Source organism: Mobula birostris, chromosome 5 (genome assembly GCF_030028105.1).
Source record: "Mobula birostris isolate sMobBir1 chromosome 5, sMobBir1.hap1, whole genome shotgun sequence".
Taxonomy (NCBI): Eukaryota; Metazoa; Chordata; class Chondrichthyes; order Myliobatiformes; family Myliobatidae; genus Mobula; species Mobula birostris.
The window spans coordinates 200,950,313-200,972,541 of NC_092374.1; the positions used below are offsets into that span (position 1 = coordinate 200,950,313).

Sequence of the window (22,229 nt, forward strand, 5' to 3'; positions counted from 1 at the left end):
CCTCTGCCTTCTGCAGGCAAGCCAGTTCTGAATCCACCTGGCCAAACTTCCCTGGATCCCATGCCTTCTAACTTTCTGAATAAGCCTACCGTGTGGAAACCTGTCAAATGCCTTACTAAAATCCATATAGATCACATACACTGCACTACCCTCATCTATATACCTGGTCACCTCCTCAAAGAACTCTATCAGGCTTGTTAGACACGATCTGCCCTTCACAAAGCCATGCTGACTGTCCCTGATCAGACCACAATTCTCTAAATGTCTATAGATCCTATCTCCAAGAAACTTTTCCAACAGCTTTCACACCACAGACGTAAGGCTCACTGGTCTATAACTACCCGGACTATCCCTACTACCTTCTTTGAACAAGGGAACAACATTCGCCTCCCTCCAATCCTCTGGTAACATTCCCATGCACAACGAGGACATAAAGATCCTAGCCAGAGACTCAGCAATCTCTTCTTTCGCCTCATGGAGCAGCCTGGGGAAAATTCCGTCAGGCCCCGGGGACTTATCTGTCCTAATGTATTTTAACAACTCCAACACCTCCTCTCCCTTAAGATCAACATGCTCCAGAACATCAACCTCACTCATATTGTCCTCACCATCTTCAAGTTCCCTCTCATTGGTGAATACCGAAGAGAAGTATTCATGAGGACCTCGCTCACTTCCACAGCTTCCAGGCACATCTTCCCACCTTTATCTCTGATCGGTCCTACCTTCACTCCTGTCATCCTTTTTCTCTTCACATAATTGAAGAATGCCTTGGGATTTTCCTTTACCCTACTCACCAAGGCCTTCTCATGCCCCCTTCTTGCTCTTCCTAGCCCCTTCTTAAGCTCCTTTCTTGCTTCCCTATATTCCTCAATAGACCCATCTGATCCTTGCTTCCTAAACCTCATGTATGCTGCCTTCTTCCTCCTGACTAGATTTTCCACCTCACTTGTCACCCATGGCTCCTTCACCCTACCATTCTTTATCTTCCTCACCGGGACAAATTTATCCCTAACATCCTGCAAGAGATCTCTAAACATCGACCACATGTCCATAGTACATTTCCCTGCAAAAACATCATCCCAATTCACACCTGCAAGTTCTAGCCTTATAGCCTCATAATTTGCCTTTCCCCAATTAAAAATTTTCCTGTCCTGTCTGATTCTATCCTTTTCCATGATAATGCTAAAGGCCAGGGAGCGGTGGTCACTGTCCCCCAGATGCTCACCCACTGAGAGATCTGTGACCTGACCCGGTTCATTACCTAGTACTAGATCTAGTATGGCATTCCCCCTGGTTGACCTGTCCACATACTGTGACAGGAATCCGTCCTGGACACACTTAACAAACTCTGCCCCATCTGAACCCTTGGAACTAATCAGGTGCCAATCAATATTAGGGAAGTTAAAGTCACCCATGATAACAACCCTGTTATTTTTACACCTTTCCAAAATCTGCCTCCTAATCTGCTCCTCGGTATCTCTGCTGCTACCACGGGGCCTATAGAATGCCTTCAGTAGAATAACTGCTCCCTTCCTGTTCCTGACTTCCACCCATATTGACTCAAAAGGGGATCCTGCTACATTACCCACCCTTTCTGTAGCTGTAGTAGTATCCCTGACCAGTCATGCCACCCCTCCTCCCCTTTTTCTGCCCTCTCTATCCCTTTTAAAGCACTGAAATCCAGGAAACCTTCATAGTTAAAGGGCAAATTAAAGAAATCTGTAAAGCTGATGGTGATAGGACAACTGACCGTTTAGAAATAAATGATAACTTTTGAGAATTTTACTCTAAACTTTATAGGTCTGATTCTCTTAACGATAATACTGTAATGAGTAATTTCTTAGATCAATTAAACATCCCTACACTTTCTGATGATAACCGAAAACAGTTGCATCAACCTTTTTCTTATGAGGGAATTGCCGAGGCTGTATGTTCGTTGCAGTCAGGGAAATGCATGCATTAAGAAATGATACAATCTTCCTCCAGTATCACAGAAACACAGGACAGACCAAGACCAAAACTGACAAAAAACACATAATTATAACATATAGTTACAACAGTGCAAAGCAATACCGTAATTTGATAAAGAGCAGACCATGGGCATGGTAAATAAAAAGTCTCCAAGTCCCGATAGCCCATTATCTCACGCAGACGGTAGAAGGGAGAATCTCTCCCTGCCATGAGCTTCCAGCGCCACAAACTTGCCGATGCAGCACCCTGGAAGCACCTGACCACAGCCGACTCTGAGTCCGTCCAAAAACTTCGAGCCTCCGATCAGCCCTCCGACACCGAGCACCATCTCTGCCGAGCGCTTTGACCCCACCCTGGTCGCCGAGCAACAAGCAAATCTGAGATCTCAGGGCCTTCCCCACCCGAGATTCAGGATCACACAGTAGCAGCGGCAGTGAAACAGGCAGTTCAGAAGTTTCACCAGATGTTCTTCCGCGCTCTCACGTCTGTCTCCATCAAATCAGGATTGTGCACGGCACCCTACTTGACAGATAACAGATTTTCATCACCGGAGAGGCTGCTGCACGCTGTGTCGTGTTGCCATCTTCTCCTCCTGGATTTACAGATTTCAATTTCTGAGGAAACTTGCAAAGAAATGTTTAAATTGCTTAATACCTCATCGTTGTGTGCCCGTCACTCCCTCCTACAATTTAAAGTGGTCCATAGGGCTCATATGACTAAGGATAAGCTATCTCGTTTTTATTTGGATACATCTCCCTATTGTGACAGATGTAACAATGGAGAAGCTTCATTAATTCATATGTTCTGGACATGCCCAGGTCTTGAAAAATACTGGAAGGATGTATTTCAAACTTTTTCTGTACTTTTTAAAGTAAATTTTAAACCAAACCTTTGACCACCATATTCCGTATTGTTGGAGGAAAAGATACTATCTTGGAGACACCTGATCTGCACATTTTGTCTTTTATTTCTCTTATAGCTTGGAGAACATTGTTGCTTAGGTGGAAGGATGTTGCTTCGCCTACTCATGCCCAATGGCTAAGCGATTTTATGTCACGCTTCAATTTAGAGAAGATTCGTTGTTCAATTTCTGAATCAAGACAAGGCTTTCTCATGTTGTGTGTACCTTCTTTGAATTGTTTTCAAAATCTTTGATTTGTTATCAAGTGCAGAAGTTGGCTAATAATATATTTTACTATATCATAAGGATTTTTTTTCTTTTTTTCTTTCTTTACCAAATAGCTTTTCTTGGTAGTGGGTTTATATTTTTTTTGTATAATAAAATTATTACTTTTCAATATTATGATTCACTTTAATTTGCATGAATATGGGGTAATGAGATTATAAGTGTGATTCAAATATATTGCAATTGATATATGATATATATCCTCCTGTACTCTGTATTCTTTTTTGTAAGAAATCAATAAAATATTGAAAAAGGAGTAAGTCAGTGTAAATATAAATATGCAGAGCATGAAATAAACACGATATTGATCTATTTATTTTAACTCGTTCACCGCATCCGTCAACGGAACAGAAACACTGCGGATTCAGCAGCAGCCGCGGGCGGCGGGTCCTGAGCTCCCCGGCTCCCCTGGGTGCTAAAGTGCACCGGGACTGATGGGGTAACCGGGACAAGTGGTGGTGATGCTGACTGGGAGACGGAGGTCAGGGTGAATCTTGGTCACACAGGACATGTAGTGGTGGTAACACAAAGCGCCTCGGTGTCCCAGCGTGTCAGATAAAGTCTATGGAGGGAAATGGGCAGGTGATGGGTGGATCCAGGTGAGGGGGTGACAGGTAGATGAGGGAGGGGTGGAGTGTGGAAATATGTCAGATACTGGGAGGTGAGAAGTGTCAGTGACAAATGTCTGAAGATTTTGGAATCTGACAGGAGGGGAAAGTGGAGCCTGGAATAAAGGGAGAGAGGTGGGGATGAGTGTGTGGGTGATGAGCAGGCAGAGGGTGGGGGTGGAGAGGGAAGAGTTAGGGTGACGGGGCTGGTGAATCAGGAGGAGAGAGACAATTAAACAGGGAAAGTGACAGAGCAGGAGCGACCACCAGAAGTTTGAGAATTCAATGTTTATGCCGCCATGTTGCAGGCTGCCCAGGCATAACATGAGGAGCTGTTATGAGACAAATAGAGTCAGGATCTCTGCTTTGAATCAGATAGACCATGACATAGGAGTAGAATTGGGCCATCTGGCCCATCGAGTCTGCTCCGCCATTCAATCATGGCTGATCCTTTTCTTTCTCCTCCTCAACCCCAGCTCCTGGCCTTCTCCCTTTGATACCATGTCCAGTCAAGAGCCTATTAATCTGTGCATTAAATACACCCAACGACCCAGCCTCCACAGCTGCATGTGGCAACAAGTTCCACAAATTCACAACCCTCTGGCTAAAGAAATTTCTCCGCATGTCTGTTTTGAAAGGGTGCCCTTCTATCCTGAGGCTGTGCCCTCTTGTCCTAGACTCTCCCAACATGGGAAACATCCCCTCCACATCTACTCTGTCTAGGCCTTTCAACATTCGAATTCTTTCAATGAGACCACCCGCCCCTCATACTTGTGAACCTGCTCTCCTCCTCTGGACCTCTCCAATGCCAGCACATCTTTTCTAAGATGAGGAGCCCAAAACTGGTCACAGTATTGAAGGTGAGGCCTCACTGGTGCCTTATAAAGTCTCAGCATCACATCCCTGCTCTTGTATTCTACACCTCTTGAAATGAATGCTAACATGGCATTTGCCTTCCTCACCACCGACTCAACCTGCAAGTTAACCTTCAGGGTGTTCTGCACAAGGACTCCCAAGTCCCTCTGCATCTCAATTTTTTGGATTTTTCTCCAATTTACACAATAGTTCGCTCATATATTTCTACTACCAAAGTGCATGACCATGCATTTTCCAACATTGTATTTCATTTGACATTTTCTTGCCCATTCTCCTAATCTGTCTAAATCCTTCTACATTTTACCTGTTTCCTCAACACTACCTGCCCTGCCATCAATCTTTATATCATCTGCAAACTGGGCAACAAAGCCATCTATTTAATCATCTAAGTCATTTATATACAACATAAAAAGAAGTGGTCCCAACACCGACCATTGCAGAACACCACTAGTCACTGAGAGCCAACCAGAAAGTGATCCATTTATTCCCACTTGCTGCCTCCTACCAATCAGCCAGTGCTCTAACCATGTTACACACATCAAATTTGCTGGTGCCAAACTCTTTGGTGACATAACAAATCTCCTCAAACTCTAAACAAATTAGAGTTGCTGGCATGCATCCTTTGTGATTGCATCAGTATGTTGGGCCCAGGGCAGATTTTCTGAGACATTGATGCCCAGGAACATGTCACATGTACCGAGGAGCAGTGAAAAACATTTGCTTGCCATCCATATCGCAGATCATTTCTTTAAAAGAGAGCATTCAGGTAGTATGTGGGAAAAACAATTACAGAATGCAGAGAACAATGTTCCAGTTACAGAGAAAGTGCAGTGCAGGCAGACAATAATGTGCAAGGCCATGATTAGGGAGCTATGAAGTCAACAGTCCATCTTGATGTACTTGGGCACCATTCAATAGTCTTATAACACTGGGATGGAAACTGCCTGAGCCTGGTGGTACGTGCTTTCAGGTGTTTGTCTCCACTGCCTGATGGGAGGGGGAGATGAGACTATATCTGGGATGTCTTTGATTATGTTGGCTGCTTTTCCGAGGCAGTGAGAAGTTCCAACAGTAACTGAGCTCCAACAGTTGTGCACGAAATGGTTGAACTTTGATAAGTTTGGCGCCTTTTTTCTTTCCTTTTATATTGTATCTCTACTAATTACGTAGTTCCAGTAAGATTTATAAAGTATAATCAGTAACTTGTACATTGTGCGCGGTCTGATATTCTATGTGTGGGCTTGTACCAATGCGCATTACACAGCATCTACGCAAACGTGAGACACGGTTTGGCGGGCGGACGGGGTTTCCCCTAAACAAACACGAGCCGATAGCCCTGAGTGTTACAGATGTCAGGAGGAAAACATTCTTCATTGGTATTTTGTGCATTGAAAATAGGGACAATACATTGCTGGAACAGAGGGAAAGCAGACCATTACCACATCCCAACCTGACACCATTTTGTCTTGGAACTTCCATTTTATTTTGACATGTGCCAAGGAGGAATCACAATTACCTCTTGCCTCATGTAGCTGCCCCAGTAAGCCTCAGGCTCGCTCAGCTCGCTTTCGTCTAGGGGCAGCAGCATTCAGCCCCTCCAAACTGGGTAATCAAGTTTGTGTGGATGTTGTGTGATGTATCCCACCCCGCCAAATAACAGACAATACACCATATGCGATTAACTGATTACACGTTATAGATCTTACTGGAACTAGGTAATTAATAGAGATACAATATAAAAGGAAAGTACAAGCCGCCAAACTTATCAAAGTTCAACCACCTCCTGCACAAAGTTGGAGCTCAAGTAACGGAGTCCTCTTTCCACCACTCAATCACCTCCGACCTCCTCGACCCGCCGCCTGGGACCAACCACGGTGGTCAACCAGATGCTCCACACTAGTCTGCCTTCGTCCCCTCCCCTCACCGAAGACCCTGGGCCTTGGACTCCCGCTCAGGGTCCATTCCGCCGCCCCGCTTACAGCATTGCATCTCCTTTCCCTGTCCCCATTGTGCCTTCTCCCCCAAAACCTGTGAAAAACAATAGCTTACAGACACACAAGAAAGAATAACATCTATCCCAATTGGTTCGTTCAGTCTCTTATCAATAATATAACCCAAACAAACTGCGAGAGAGAGAAGCACTTTCTCAGCAGATAACATAACAAAGAAGCCATTTTATTTTATCATAACAAAGAAGCCATTTTGATTAGCCTAAACAGTAATATAAAAAGAAGAAACCCCTTACAATTACACAGGGAAATGCACCTTCTCCAGTGTCGCCCGGAGTTGAGGATGTCCCATTTCCACTCCAGAACTGAGGTGACCGATGAGACCAATGTGGGATCTGCAGTGTAGGATTAGTGTAAGAGTGTGGATAATGGTTGATGAGATTCAGCCTGTATCTGAGCTGCATTTTGCACTTCCAACGTGCCTTTTGTTCGTCATAAAAATATATACAAAATACTAAACACGGTGTGAATAATGTTTTACATTCTGAGTGCCATTTGGTCAATCCAGTCGGTCATGTTTAAACCATTGTCACTCAGGTTGTCTCAGAGGTGATCCAACTTTTCAATGTTGGCAGCATTCCCTGACCGACATCTCGCTGTGCTGGGAGACCAACAGGTTTCGGGCGGACCAAAGAGCGTCTCTCACTGAGCTGATGATCTTCCAGCAGCAGTTTCCGTGCCGAATGACTCAATGTCACTGAGATCACCGGAAACAGGAACATCAGCACTGAGGCCGGCAGGTCAACTGTCCCTTGTTTACAGAGGGACGGTGAAATATTGCACCCTGCAGGAAACCTGGCCTGACTTGAGGCAAGTGCCAATCACACCACACAGTGTCATAGTGGGGGTGCTGGGAACGGACCCAAATGCAAGACACAGACACTGAAGTACAAGGAACAAGACTTGACTAGGATAGGGACGTGACAGGAAACAGACAAGGAGCCGAGACAAGAACGCAGACTAGGGCTTGGACCCCGAGCCAGAGACTGGACAAGGACCCAGAACCCGGGTCTTGCCTCGGGCTCGGCCCCCAGAACCAGGCATGGACATGACATGACTGCAAGACTGGAGGCTAGGCTCTTGAGGCTTGAGGCTTGAAGACAGGCTTGGGGTCTTGAGGCTTGATGCTTGGAGACAGACTAGGGGTCTTGAGGCTTGAGGCTTGGAGACCGGCTTGGGGTCTTGAAGCCTGCAGGCTGGGGCCTTGCTCTTGAGGCCTGCAGTCTGGGGTCTTGGTCTTGAGGCCTGCAGGCTGGGGTCTTGGTCTTGAGGCCTGCAGGATGGGGTCTTGGGTCTTCTCTAACTTCCGCTAATGCCCCACCTCCCCCTCGTACTCCATCCATTGTTTATATACACACATTCTTTCTCTCACTCTCCTTTTTCTCCCTCTGTCCCTCTGACTATACCCCTTGCCCATCCTCTGGGTTCCCCTCCCCTCCCCCTTTTCCTTCTCCCTGGGCCTCCTGTCCCATGATCCTCTCATACCCCTTTTGCCAATCACCTGTCCAGCTCTTGGCTCCATCCCTCCCCCTCCTGTCTTTTCCTATCATTTTGGATCTCCTCCTCCCCCTCCCACTTTTAAATCTCTTACTAGCTCTTTCTTCAGTTAGTCCTGACTAAGGGTCTCGGCCTGAAACGTCGACTGTACCTCTTCCTAGAGATGCTGCCTGGCCTACTGCGTTCACCAGCAACTTTGATGCGTGTTGCTTGAAATTCCAGCATCTGCAGAATTCCTCGTGTTTGCGTAAAGTTAATTAGACCCAGGGAGAAGGTCACTGGGAGGTGACGATATGACAGTCAGTACAGTGATTAGACTGTGGATGTGTTCAGTCAGCAAGGCGAAGCTCACTGGATCAAAGGTAAACAGACGGAGGTTGGATTGCAGACCACGGCAGGAGAGTTTATCATCAGATAATGAGAGTCACGGCAGGAAAACAGGGTCAAAGATGAAAACAATGAATTACAGAGAGCACTGGGAAATGGTTGTCAGTGAGATAGAGAGAGACCACAGAGAAATAATTAAAGATCACACGCTACAGAGAAATATAGATTCCTGATGAATCCACATGTCACCATTGTATAACAGGAACCCGTAAGATCATTGACTCAGTGGAGTATCTTTGAGATCACACTCGAAGTGTTCCCCGATATTCACTGTAACAGGGTCGGAATAAACTGACTTGTTCTTGAAACTCACCACTGCTGTCTGGCAGGTTCTTTCTGTGCTGTTCCATCTGAACCATATTTAAGTGGCAGACTGGTCCCCACACCCACAATCCAACCACCAGTCCCTCTGTCCCTCGAGCTGCTGTTGTGGAAGGTGCCTGATGAAGACTGTCAGACTCAGTGACGTGGAGATTGCAGAGCAACACAATCAAAATACTGGAGGAACTCAGGGGGTCAGGCAGCAACTCTGGAGAAGAGAACAGTCGTCGTTTCAGACTGAAGCGCAGTTTATTCCTCTCCATATGCTGCCTGACCGGTTGAGTTCCTCCAGTATATTGTGTGTGTTGCTCTGGAATTCCAGCATCTGCAAAACCTCTTGTGTTTGTGAGTGGAGATTCCAGCCCACTGCCCCTGCTCTCTGGGGCTGACGGGGTTTAGAAGACAGGCAGGGGGGAAATCATTTCCACATGTGGGTCCTGTTCAGAGCAAGTGAGACCGGACCTTTGCAGCCGGGCTGTATGTGGTGAAGTCAAGAAGGGAAATGGAAATCAGGAGTTGAATGTTTTCCACACTGTGACGTACAATGTCCAGTCCTGTGGTGATTCCTGCAGCCGCATCTTTGTCATCGCCACAGCAGCAATATCCTCACGGCAGATTCTCTCCACATCCCGTGTTCCATACCATTGACTGATTTAATAGTTGCTCTAAATTTACATTAATCACCGTTTTTTAAGCTCAGTCTGATTCCCTTTAATCCTCAATCTAAAAAAAACCGAGCTTTACTAGGAACACCGAGGGTTAGGCAGCATCTGTAGAGAGAAATGGACAATCGACATTTCGAACTGAGAACCTTCATCTGGACTGTCTCAACCCAGAATATCTCCTGTCTATTTTTCTCCACAAATGCTGTCTGACCTGCTTAGTTCCTCCAGATTCCTGCATTTACAGTCCCTTGTGTCTCTCGTTTCAGGACTTGTCCCTTCAGTTCTGCCGTAGACTGAACCAAGCTCTTCTCTCCGGCTTTATCTATGTTAGCCTTGTTTAATGTGTTTCTGATCCCTGCTGTGGAAATGAACACGATTCCTGCTCACTGAAAAGGAACTTTCATTCCCGAGACTGCAGCGCCCCTAGTGGACAATCGCGGTACCGCCGGCGTACCGCAGTCACACATCCACGCCGCCCCCACCACACGCCCCCGCCACCCCCAACCCCCACACCACCACGAATGCGAAAGGATCCTGAAACAGGAAGTGCCGGGAGTTAACATGGCTTCGAAAGAACAGGTCGAGAGTTTAACCGAGGAGGTAATTTGTCCCATCTGCCTGGATTTCTTCACCGACCCGGTTATACTGGAGTGTGGACACAACTTCTGCCGCTCCTGTATCACACGGTGTTGGGAAAGGGAGGAGAGAAACTCCTGCCCGGAATGTAGAGAGGAGTTTGCAGACCGCACACTCAGGGTCAATCGGGCCTTAGCAAATCTTTCTGAGAAAGCTCAAAAGGAAGAACTGAAGCTGTTCTGTGAGACGGACAAGACACTGATCTGCCTGATCTGCGCGACTGCGCGGGAACACAAGTCTCACAACTTCATGCCGGTTAACGAAGCCGTTGAAATTTACAAGGTAAAATTAACCAGGTTTTGATCAGTTGTTTAGTTAGTTGCATATTTTGGTCTAATGTCTTCACTCTCTGATTCCCAGGATCGGGTTAAATCTTTCTTAGACTCTCTCACTAAAAGAAATCAGATGTTGAGGAAATGGAACAACAGAAAGAGAAGATTTCTGGAGTTCGGGTGAGACTTCCTGAGCAGAATTTACAAATTCGTTCTGTAGTTTTGTTGCCTTTAATGCAGAATAGCAGAGTATCGCAGCTCCCGTAACCTGGGATCGATCCTGACCCCTGGAGCTGTCTGCGTGGAGTTTGCATGTTCTCCCCATAACCAGTTCCTCCCTTTAGCCGACATTGCCTGGTTGAACGGTAAAGTGGCTACTGTAATTAACCTTGTGATTGTGGGTGGTGTGTGAATCAGGTCGGAGTTTGTCGGTCAGGGATGGAATGCATGTTTCAGGGAGAAGTGGGGGAATGTGTTGGAGGGGATTGTTCTGAGAACTAGCAGAGGCATTAATGGGCTGAATAGTCCTTCCATGTCAGAAAGAAATACAAAAAATAGCCTCAAATAGTAAACTAGCCTCTCCTTTCATTTGTCAGGAACAGTCACACAGCCTTCAGTCCCAGATCACATCCCATTTTGCTGAACTGCGTCGGGTTCTCACTGAGAAAGAGCAGCACGTGCTCCGAAATCTCAGGGAAGAAGAGGAGAAGATTCTGAATCCAATGAAAAAAATCTTCAAGAGATTCAAGAGAATTTAAATTCTATCCAGGAGGAAATCTCAAAGTTACAGGAACAGATGGATCGACAAGACAATATCATATTCCTCATGGTGAGAGATTTCAGTTTGGTTCTGTAAAAGTGCACAGCCACAAAATGCTGTATTTTATCTCAAATACTGTAATCGTAAACTGATTTTCACCATGCAGACACCTTGACTGTTCAGGATTGTCGTTGTCCCAAACTGGCTTCCCACAACATCTCTACATCTGGTACAGGAGGGAGGGCTTCATGCTTCTGGTCAATTGGCCTCGTTCCAGAGAACGTGGGACCTGTTCCGACGGGACGGGTTGCACCTGAACTGGAGGGGGACGAACATCCTTGCGGGAAGATTTGCTAGTGCTGCTGTGGGGTGGGGGGTGGGGTTTAAACTAGATTTGCAGGGGGAGGGGAATCAGAGGGTTAGAGCAGATGAGGATAAAGTGTTAGAGGTGGAGGAGGATAAAGATCATGCGAGAACAGCAAGTATGTGCATGGAGTAAAGCCAGATCTAACATACAAAGAGGCTTTGAGGAAAGAGAAACAGAATAAAGGGTAGTAAGGTAGAAGGGCTGAAGTGTGTGCACCTCAATGCAAGAAGAATCAGGAACAAAGGTGATGAACTGAGAGCTTGGATACATACATGGAATTATGATGTAGTGGCCGTTACAGAGACTTAGCTGGCACCAGGGCAGGAATGGATTCTCAATACTCCCGGATTTCCATGCTTTAAAAGGGATAGAGAGAGGGGGGAAATAGGGGAGGAGGAGTGGCATTACTGGTCAGGGATACTATTACAGCTACAGAAAGGGTGGGTAATGCAGCAAGATCCTCTTCTGAGTCAGTATGGGTGGAAGTCAGGAGCAGGAAGGGAGCAGTTACTCTATTGGGAGTAATCTATAGGCCCCCTGGTAGCAGCAGAGATACTGAGGAGCAGATTGGGAGGCAGATTTTGGAAAGGTGCAAAAATAACAGGGTTGTTATCATGGGTGACTTTAAATTCCCTAATATTTATTGGCACCTGATTAGTTCCAAGGGATTAGACAGTGCAGAGTTTGTTAAGTGTGTCCAGGGTGGATTCCTGTCACAGTATGTTGACAGGCCGACTAGGGGGAATGCCATACTAGATATAGTATGAGGTAATGAACCGGGTCAGGTCACAGATCTCTCAGTGGGTGAGCATCTGGGGGCAGTGACCACTGCTCCCTGGCCTTTAACATTATAATGGAAAAGGATAGAATCAGAGAGGACAGGAAAATTTTTAATTGGGAAAGGGCAAATTATGAGGTTATAAGGCTAGAACTTGTGGGTGTGAATTGGGATCATGTTTTTGCAGGGAAATATACTATGGACATGTGATGGATATTTAGGGATCTCTTGCAGGATGTTAGGGATAAATTTGTCCCGGTGAAGCAGATAAAGAATGGTAGGGTGAAGGAACCATGGGTGACAAGTGAGGCAGAGAAACTTGTCAGGTGGAAGAAGGCAGCGTACATGAGGTTTAGGAACCAAGGATCAGATGGGTCTATTAAGGAATATAGGGAAGCAAGAAAGAAGCTTAAGAAGTGGCTGAGGAGAGCAAGAAGGGGGCATGAGAAGGCCTTGGTGAATAGGCTAAAGGAAAATCTCAAGGCATTCTTCAATTATGTGAAGAACAAAAGGATGACAGGAGTGAAGGTAGGACCGATCAGAGATAAAGGTGGGAAGATGTGCCTGGAGGAAGTGAGCTGTCGTACTGGACTGACCAATGCAAAGACAATTGTACCACAAGTACACTAAAGCACATATTTTTTTTTCCAAACCTTTATTCTTTACTCATAGCATGCTATGGGGGAGGTTACAGACTGATCTCCCAAAAGAGCCAGTCCAGACACTGCCCCCGAATTACACAATTCTCCACAATTTATAACATTGATCAGGTAGCAGGAAATCTTACAATTACAAGCTTAGACAATATTAGAATCATTTCAATCACATGCTAAGATACAATTAAATGTAAAATAATCATTGGTTGGTTAGTTATTTATAATTACTTTAAGCCAAAACTAGCCCATCAGTTCCTCATTTGGACACCTTCTCCTTTTCTGCAGAACATTCTAGCCCTTACACTATACTTCCCATATCAAGCGATACCTTGAGAAGCTTCTGCATGATCAGATAGTTCCTTATTTGAGTCTTTGCCTACCTTTAGAGAACAATGACTAGTACGTCACTGGTTGCTGGGAAAAGCTTCTTTTTTGACTGTCCAAAACAGTAAGCTAAGACCCCACAAAGTGATTGATCACTAGTTAGTCATTGTTCTTAGTCTATACCCCCACTTATCTATCCTTTCACTCCATTAGAGCGAGGTCCTCACTGAATAAATATGAATGAAAAAAAGAACTCAGGTCTCAGTTCACACAGCCGGCAGCCAGCTTGTTGCTTTCGATCTTCCATCTCCCACGACACACCGATTCCCCGCAGAGGCACCGACCTCGAGTCTGCCCACCTCCAGAGCCTCATAATCTCGGATCTCTGAAGGCGTGCTAGTCTTCCAGGCCATGTCCTTGATATATCAAACAGCGGCCGGTCGTGAGACCCAGGGATTGTGTCTCATTCCCACAAAGAACCAAAGGCAGCGTGTAACTCCTGGTCAGCGTCTTCAAAAGAACCCTGAAAGGGTGAAATAGAGATACTAAAGATAGAAATAGAGCAGTTTCCGAAGATGCGATCAAAGCAGTTGCCGTTAGGAGCCATCATCCTCCTCAGCTCCTGGCAACTTTTAATAACTTGGCTCAGATCCCTGCTATTGCGATGCCAATGGTCAGTCTCAGTCAATTGAGATCTGTGTTTGATTTATTTCAGGAGGAAGCTCGTCGGAAGAGAAGGTAGGACATGGTCTTTACTGAAACTCTGTATGGATTTGTAAAATAGTTCAATCTTTGCTGATGCTCAGTTTATAACCAGCTGTATAATATTTACAGGATCAGTGATGATGCCCAGTCATTGTCAGTGACAGATTATGCCCTACTGGCTGAAAAATTCTATCACCCCTATTTGTTCGACATAACGTTGGGAGAAGCGTTTGACAGCATTAAGTGAGGTAAGACATACAGATCCTTTTTCTCTTGTTCCAGACACAATTAATTAATAATTAGACCCAAGATTTGGCTGTAAGAATAGGCTGAAGGGGAAGTGAAGTTTATTCCAGCAACAACCCCACCTGCAGGGAGGCATCACTGTCACGTGATCATCTGGAGATGTCACACCCCTGAACACACCAACACTGGGGCAAAATATAACCACTTCACAGGACTGTTAGATAAACCACAGCGTCCTGATCCCATTCATACCAGAAAAATATGTCCGTGCATGCTCTTGAATCCTGCCACAGTAGCTCTGGAATTAATATTCCATTAATGACATTAAAGGGAATAAAATCTGGTATCACTGTGGTGACAGGGATTGTCAGAAAAATACACCAGTCCTTCGTGCCGCTCACCGTGTCTGACCTGTCCGTGACCGCAGTCTGATTGACTCAGCTCTGCCCCCTGCTGGACTCGCGAGTCTCACTGTTGTTATCAAACCACCACATTGAAGCATCGTCAGACTGAGCCCGAACACACCAATCAGCATTGACCTCGGTGAATGGTGGGAGAAGCTAAAGGCTCAAACTGGGCCACCCTCCAGCAACTCACCTGTGGTGAAATATGAAGCAAATATATCTTCCAGGGTCTCTGCAAATTCATTCTCTGTCCTAATTAGGGTCTGTGGGGAATGGGTTTGTGGGAAAGGAGACAAAGGGACTCTTATCACCCATATTCATCCTCCTTCACCTTCTGTTTCCATCTACACACACAGTTCACCACAGGCTTTCCACCTCCTCCCCATCTGGTTCTGATTCCATCTGCCATCCATCTCTCTCCTTATGGTTCCCATTATCATAAACAGGAAAAAGTCTGCAGACTCAGTATGGGTGGAAGTCAGGAACAGGAAGGAAGCAGTTACTCTACTGGGGGTATTCTATAGGCCTCCTGGTAGCAGCAGAGATACAGAGGAGCAGATTGGGAGGCAGATTTTGGAAAGGTGCAAAAATAACAGGGTTGTTATCATGGGTGACTTTAACTTCACTAATATTGATTGGCACCTGATTAGTTCCAAGGGTTTAGATGGGGCAGAGTTTGTTAAGTGTGTCCAGGACAGATTCCTGTCACAGTATATGGACAGGCCGACTAGGGGGAATGCCATACTAGATCTAGTACTAGGGATTGAACCGGATCAGGTCACAGATCTCTCAGTGGGTGAACATCTGGGGGACAGTGACCACTGCTCCCTGGCCTTTAGCATTATCATGGAAAAGGATAGAATCAGAGAGGACAGGAAAATTTTTAACTGGGGAAGGGCAAATTATGAGGCTATAAGGCTAGAACTTGAGGGTTTGAATTGGGATAATGTTTTTGCAGGGAAATGTACTATGGACATGTGATGGATGTTTAGAGATCTCTTGCAGGATGTTCGGGATAAATTTGTCCGGTGAGGAAGATAAAGAATGGTAGGGTGAAGGAACCATAGGTGACAAGTGAGGTGGAAAATCTAGTCAGGTGGAAGAAGGAGGCATACATGAGGTTTAGGAAGCAAGGATCAGATGGATCCACTGAAGAATAAAGGGAAGCAAGAAAAGAGCTTAAGAAAGGGCTGAGAAGAGCAAGAAGGGGGTATGAGGAGGCCTTGGCGAGTAGGGTAAAGGAAAACCCCAAGGTATTCTTCAATTATGTGAAGAAAAAAAGGATGACAGGAATGAAGGTAGGACTGATTAGAGATAAAGGTGGGAAGATGTGCCTGGAGGCTGTGGAAGTGAACGAGGTCCTCAATGAATACTTCTCTTCGGTGTTCACCAATGAGAGGGAACTTGATGATGGTGAAGACAATATGAGTGAGGTTGATGTTCTGGAGCATGTTGATATTAAGGGAGAGGAGGTATTGGAGTTGTGAAAATACATTAGGATGGATAAGTCCCTGGGGCCTGACGGAATATTCCCCAGGCTGCTCCACAAGACAAGAGAAGAGATTGCTGAGCCTCTGGCTAGGATCTTTATGTCCTCTTTGTCCACGGGAATGGTACCGGAGGATTGGAAGGAGGCGAATATTGTCCTCTTGTTCAAAAAAGGTAGTAGGGATAGTCCAAGTAATTATAGACCAGTGAGCCTGACGTCTGTGGTGGGAAAGCTGTTGGAAATGATTCTTAGAGATTGGATCTATGGGCATTTAGAGAATCATGGTCTGATCGGGGACAGTTAACATGGCTTTGTGAAGGGCAGATCGTGTGTAACAAGCCTGATAGAGTTCCATGAGGAGGTGACTGGGCATATAGATGAGGGTAGTGCTGTGGATGTGATCTATATGAATTTTAGTAAGGCATTTGACAGGTTCCACAGAGTAGGCTTATTCAGAAAGTCAGAAGGCATGGGATCCAGGGAAGTTTGGCCAGGTGGATTCAGAATTGGCTTGCCTGCAGAAGGCAAAGGGTGGTGGTGGAGGAAGTACATTCAGATTGGAGGATTGTGACTAGTGGTGTCCCACAAGGATCTGTTCTGAGACCTCTACCTTTCGTCATTCTTATTAACGACCTGGATGTGGGGGTAGACGAGTGGGTTGGCAAGTTTGCAGATGACACAAAGGTTGGTGGTGTTGTAGATTGTGTAGAGGATTGTCGAAAGTTGCAGAGAGACATTGATAGGATGCAGAAGTGGGCTGAGCAGTGGCAGATGGAGTTCAATCCGGAGAAGTGTAAGGTGGTACACTTTGAAAGGACAAACTCCAAGGCAGAGTACAAAGTAAATGGCAGGATACTTGGTAGAGTGGAGGAGCAGAGGGATCTGGGGGTACATGTCCACAGATCCCTGAAAGTTGCCTTACAGGTGGATAGGGTAGTTAAGAAAGCTTATGGGGTATTAGCTTTCATAAGTCGAGGGACAGAGTTTAAGAGTCGCGATGTAATAATGCAGCTCTATAAAACTCTGCTTAGGCCACACTTGGAGTACTGTGTCCAGTTCTGGTTGCTTCACTATAGGAAGGATGTGGAAGCATTGGAAAGGGTACAGAGGAGATTTACCAGGATGCTGCCTGGTTAAGAGAGTATGCATTATGATCACAGATTAAGGGAGCTACAGCTTTACTATTTGGAGAGAAGGAGGATGAGAGGAGACATGATAGAGGTGTACAAGATAATAAGAGGAATAGATAGAGTGGATAGCCAGCACCTCTTCCCCAGGGCACCACTGCTCAATACAAGAGGACATGGCTTTAAGGTAAGGGGTAGGAAGTTCAAGGGGGATATTGGAGCAAGGTTTTTCACTCAGAGAGTGGTTGGTGTGTGGAATTCACTACCAGAATCAGTGGTGGAGGCCGATACACTCGTGAAGTATAAGAGAATACTAGACAGGTATATGGAGGAATGTAATGTGGGGGCATTATATGGGAGGCAGGGTTTGAAGGTTGGCACAACATTGTGGGCCGAAGGGCCTGTAACATGCTATACTATTCTATGTTCTATGTTTTCCTGGAGTTCGGGAGGCTGCCAAAGGAAACCGTAGAGGTGAATAGAGTTACAGTGATTTAAAAGACATCTGGATGGGTACGTGGGTGGGAAAGGGTTAAAGGAATAATGGGCAAATAGAGGCAAATTGAACTAGTTCATTAAAGCGAGTTGGTCGGCACGGATGTATTCTGCCTGACCTCCTCTTAAACGCCTCCAATGTTTATTCACCCCATCCTCATCTGGATCCACTTGTTGCTCCACCCCTTCCTCATACCCGTTTCCAATGCTATCTCCCATCTTTCTTTCCATTTATGAGGAAAAGTCTCGGCTTGAAACATTGACTGTTAACCTTAACAGATGCTGCTTGACCCGCTGAGATCCTCTAGAATTTTGTGTGTGTTGATCAGGAAAAATCCAATCTCCATGTCGGGGAAAATCTCGGGAAGATGCTGGTTGTCCATCCGCTGTGTTTGGGTAAAACCACGGGAAAGGGTCCTGTCAGCCACCCGACTGTGCCTGAGGCCGAGCGGCCTCTCCCCCGGTCCCGGGGCCGCGCTGCCCGAGTCTCCCCCCGATCCCCGGGGACTCTCTAATTCTCTGCTTCTCCCCCCAGTCTCTGTCACCCTGGATGTGGAAACGGCGAATCCGTGGCTCGAGGTGTCTGAGGATCGGAAGAGTGTGAGATACACCGGGACCCGGAGGGATCTCCCTGACACCGGGAAGAGGTTCACAGACCGGGCTTGTGTGCTGGGATCAGAGGGATTCACATCGGGGAGACATTACTGGGAGGTGGAGGTGATGGGGAGTCGGCGCTGGAGTCTGGGAGTCGCCGCAGAGTCTGTGAAGAGGAAGGGACGGGTCACACTGGGTCCGGAGACCGGATTCTGGACCATCGGGCGGTTTGATGACGAGATGTGGGTTCTCACCTCCCCTGTGTCCCGTCTCCCTGCCGGCCCCATCCCCGGGAGGGTGGGAGTCTATCTCAGTTACGAGTCCGGGACAGTTTCATTTTACAACGCGGAGACCAAGTCCCATCTCCACACCTTCACTGGGAATAAATTCACGGGGAAACTTTATCCTTTCTTCGGGCCTTGGGATGAAAACCAGTGGCTGAGAATCTGCTCCGGTTCCGCTCCAAGTCTGTAAACGGGTCCGGTCCCAGGAACAGCATCAGGAGTAAGTCAGTATAAGAAATAATTTGACCTCTAATATTTCTTTTAAATTTCAAAATATACTTTATTCAGCAATAAAGTTATATACAATAAACCATTCAATGACTCAATCCTTTACCTATACAGTACATACGTTTCCCTTACGGTCTCTGCATATCCATACTTTGGGCCAACCACGTGGCCCTCCGTTGGTTCACCTTCCCACACCATTGTTGAGGGGTATACTCCCCGCCACCCGACCCCTCCCACTCCCACCGGAGAAGAACCTTAAACCATGGTCCTTCTCCACCAGGCCCTTGTGGCGGCTGCTCCAAGTTTCAGTGCGTCCCTCAGCACGTACTCCTGCAGCCGAGAATGTGCCAGTCGGTAGCATTCTCCCACGGACATCTCCATGTGCTGGTAGATCATCAAGTTTCGGGGCGACCAATGAATGTCTTTCACCGAGTTGATGACCTGCCAGCAGCACCGGATGTTGGTCTCCGTGTGCGTCCCCGGGAACAGCCCGTAGATCAGAGAGTCCTCTGTTACGCAGCTGCTGGGGATAAAACGTGACACTAGCCCGTCCATCCTCCTCCACACCCTCTTTGCGAACTGGCAGTGTGCAAAGAGGTGGGTCACAGACTCCTCCTCACTGCAGTCCTCCCCTGGGCAGTGGGGTGCGGAGACGACGTTCCGGGCGTACAGGAGGGCTCTGACTGGGAGGGTCCCTCTCACCGCCAGCCAGGCGAGGTCTTGGTGCCTGTTGGTGAGGTCTGGTGATGAGGCATTTTGCCAGATGAACTGGAGTGTCTGCTCAGGGAACTACCCCACTGTGTCCATCACATCCTTCTCCTGCAGTGCCTGCAGGACATTACGTGTCGACCACTGCCTGATGGCCCTGTGCTCAAAGGCGTTCTCCTGGAAGAACTTTTCTACGAAGGACAGGTATGGTGGCAACGACCAGCTGACTGGGGCATTGCGCGGGAGTGGGGCCAGACCCATCCTTCGTAGCCAGGGCGACAGGTAGAACCTGGGCACATAGTGGTACTTAGTGCCCACATACCTGGGTTCTACACACAACCTGATGCACCCACATACGAAGCTGGCCATCAGGGTGAGGGCGACATTGGGGACGATCTTGCCCTCATTGTCCAGGGACTTGTGCATGACGGTCCGTCTGACCCACTCCATCTCCAGACGAATCTGAAGACAGCCCGGGTGATTTCCGAGCTGTAGGAGCGGGGGACGGGCCAGACCTGCGCCAAGTACGGCAGCCCTGAGAGCACCTCACACCTGATGACCAGGTTCTTGCCCGTTATTGACAGGGAGCGCCCTCCGCACAGTCCCAGTTTCTGTTTCACCTTGGCAGTCCACTCCTGCCAGTTCTTGTTGCACGCCTCAGCCCCTCCAAACCAGATCCCCAACACCTTCACGTGGTCAGACCTGATGGTGAAGGGGACGCTGGATCGGTCGGGCCAGTTGCCGAAGAGCATGGCTTCGCTCTTCGTGCGGCTGACCGTGGCCCCCGACGCTAGCTCAAACTGTTCGCAGATGCTGATCAACCTGCGAACTGATCTCGGATCAGAGCAGAAGACAGTGACATCATCCATGTACAGAGAGGTTTTCACTTGGGTCCCTCCACTGCCTGGCAGCATCACCCCTCCTGATGGCTTCGGCGAAGGGTTCAATGCAGCAAGACAGGGGAGAGGGGACAGCCCTGCCTGACTCCAGACCTGATGGGGAAGCTGTCTGTTTCACACCCGTTGACCTGGACTGCACTACGGATGTCTGTGTAGAGCAGTCTGATCCAATTCCGGATTCCCTCCCCAAATCCCATTTTGGAGAGCACGTCCGCCATGTACGTGTGCGATATCCTGTCGAAGGCTTTCTCCTGGTCCAAGCTGACCAGGCAGGCGTCCACCCCCCTGTCCTGCACGTAGGCAATGGTGTCCCTCAGCAGTGCGAGGCTGTCTGAGATCTTTATGCCCGGTACAGCACAGGTTTGGTCCGGGTGGATCACCTGTCCCAGAGCAGACTTGACCCTGTTGGCGATAGCCTTGCACAGGATCTTGTAATCCACATTCAGGAGAGAGATGGATCTCCAATTCCTAATGTTCTCCCTTTCCCCCTTCTGCTTGTAGATGAGGGTGATGATGCCCTTCCTCATGGACTCTGACATGCTGCCGGCCAGAACCATAGCGTTGTACACTTCCAGCAGGTCAGGGCCTATCCAGTTCCACAGAGTCGAGTACAACTCAGCCGGTAAGCCGTCGCTTCCAGGAGTCTTACTCGACTCAAAGGAATGGATGGAGCCTGTCAACTCATCCAGGGTCAGTGGCTGATCCAGACTCTCCCGCTTACCGTCGTCTAAGACCTGCGTGATAGATGACAGGAAGTTGCGGGAGGCTGTGGATTCTGTAGCCTTTTTGTCATACAGACCAGCATAGAAGGACTTGCAGATCCTCAACATGCCTGTCTGCGAGGACGCGACTGAGCCGTCCTCTTCCTTAAGGTTGTGGATCACAGACCTCCCCCTGTGCACCTTCTGGAAGAAGAAGCGTGAACACGTCTCGTCCTGCTCCACGGTTTGGACCCTTGTTCAGAAGATGATCTTGGAGGATTCGGCGGCGAGGTGCTGGGCTTGCTGGCCCTTCACCTCTTGCAATTCCTCCCTGACATCCAACCCCTTTGAGTGCAGAGGGAGAAGTTGCTGCAACTCTGTCTGGAGTTTACGCAGTTCCCTCTGCTCCTGCCTTGCTTTCTGGATACCCTTGTGAATGAAAAACCTCTCAATAATCTCCTTGGTGGCTTCCCGCCAGTTGTGACGGAGTCCTGAATTACCCCTATGAAATGTGCTTTTGCAAAGAGAGAGAGAGCGTTACTTAACACTGATATCTTGTTTTGAAAAGAGAGAGAGAGAGAGATGAAGACTAACTGTTGGACTATCACTTTAAGGCACTGTAAGTAACTTTTGGATTTCTGCTGAGTTGGAGAGAGAGATGGCACCAAGCAGCTCGTAAGTTGCTATGGTAACCGAGGGCGAGTACTTGATGGACAATCAATGTTATGATTTTTCGGCAGCGTGTTGATACTTCCCAAGAACATGGCATGCTAGTGCATTTCTTACACAGAGAAGGGACGGAGGAGTTATTTGAGTGACAGCTCGTATCCAGTACGGTGAGTTGAATAGGAGGGCAGATAAAAAAGACCTCAGGCACATGTTTTGGACACTGAATGAGCTTTGTTGTGCCCGCAGAAGAAGTGGATTTTTAGAGGACTGATCAGTGGCTCTTGCAGTGAAAAGAAAAGGCAGTGACCGGTGGGGAGTTGTCCATGTGTCCACCCTTGCCTGGGTGATAGCTCCACCACAAAAAACC

General features: G+C 47.4%; 2 protein-coding genes and 1 long non-coding RNA gene across 3 annotated transcripts in view; all 3 read left to right on the forward strand.

Moving 5' to 3' along the window:
* The window catches only part of LOC140198469 (uncharacterized), a 151,656-nt gene that overhangs the window by 58,402 nt on the left and 71,025 nt on the right, over positions 1-22,229 (forward strand). The window contains 2 exon segments of the mRNA XM_072259554.1: positions 9,915-10,120; positions 12,784-12,816. Of these exon segments, the coding sequence (XP_072115655.1) occupies positions 9,915-10,120; positions 12,784-12,816 (239 nt within the window).
* Positions 10,349-11,090, forward strand: LOC140198275 (uncharacterized). The gene is made up of 3 exons (XR_011886156.1): positions 10,349-10,438; positions 10,517-10,608; positions 11,025-11,090. It is a non-coding gene; the product is annotated as an uncharacterized lncRNA (long non-coding RNA).
* Positions 18,125-18,942, forward strand: LOC140197467 (E3 ubiquitin-protein ligase TRIM39-like). The gene has a single exon (XM_072257427.1). The coding sequence runs from the start codon at positions 18,125-18,127 to the stop codon at positions 18,845-18,847; it is 723 nt and encodes a 240-aa protein (XP_072113528.1). The 3' UTR covers positions 18,848-18,942.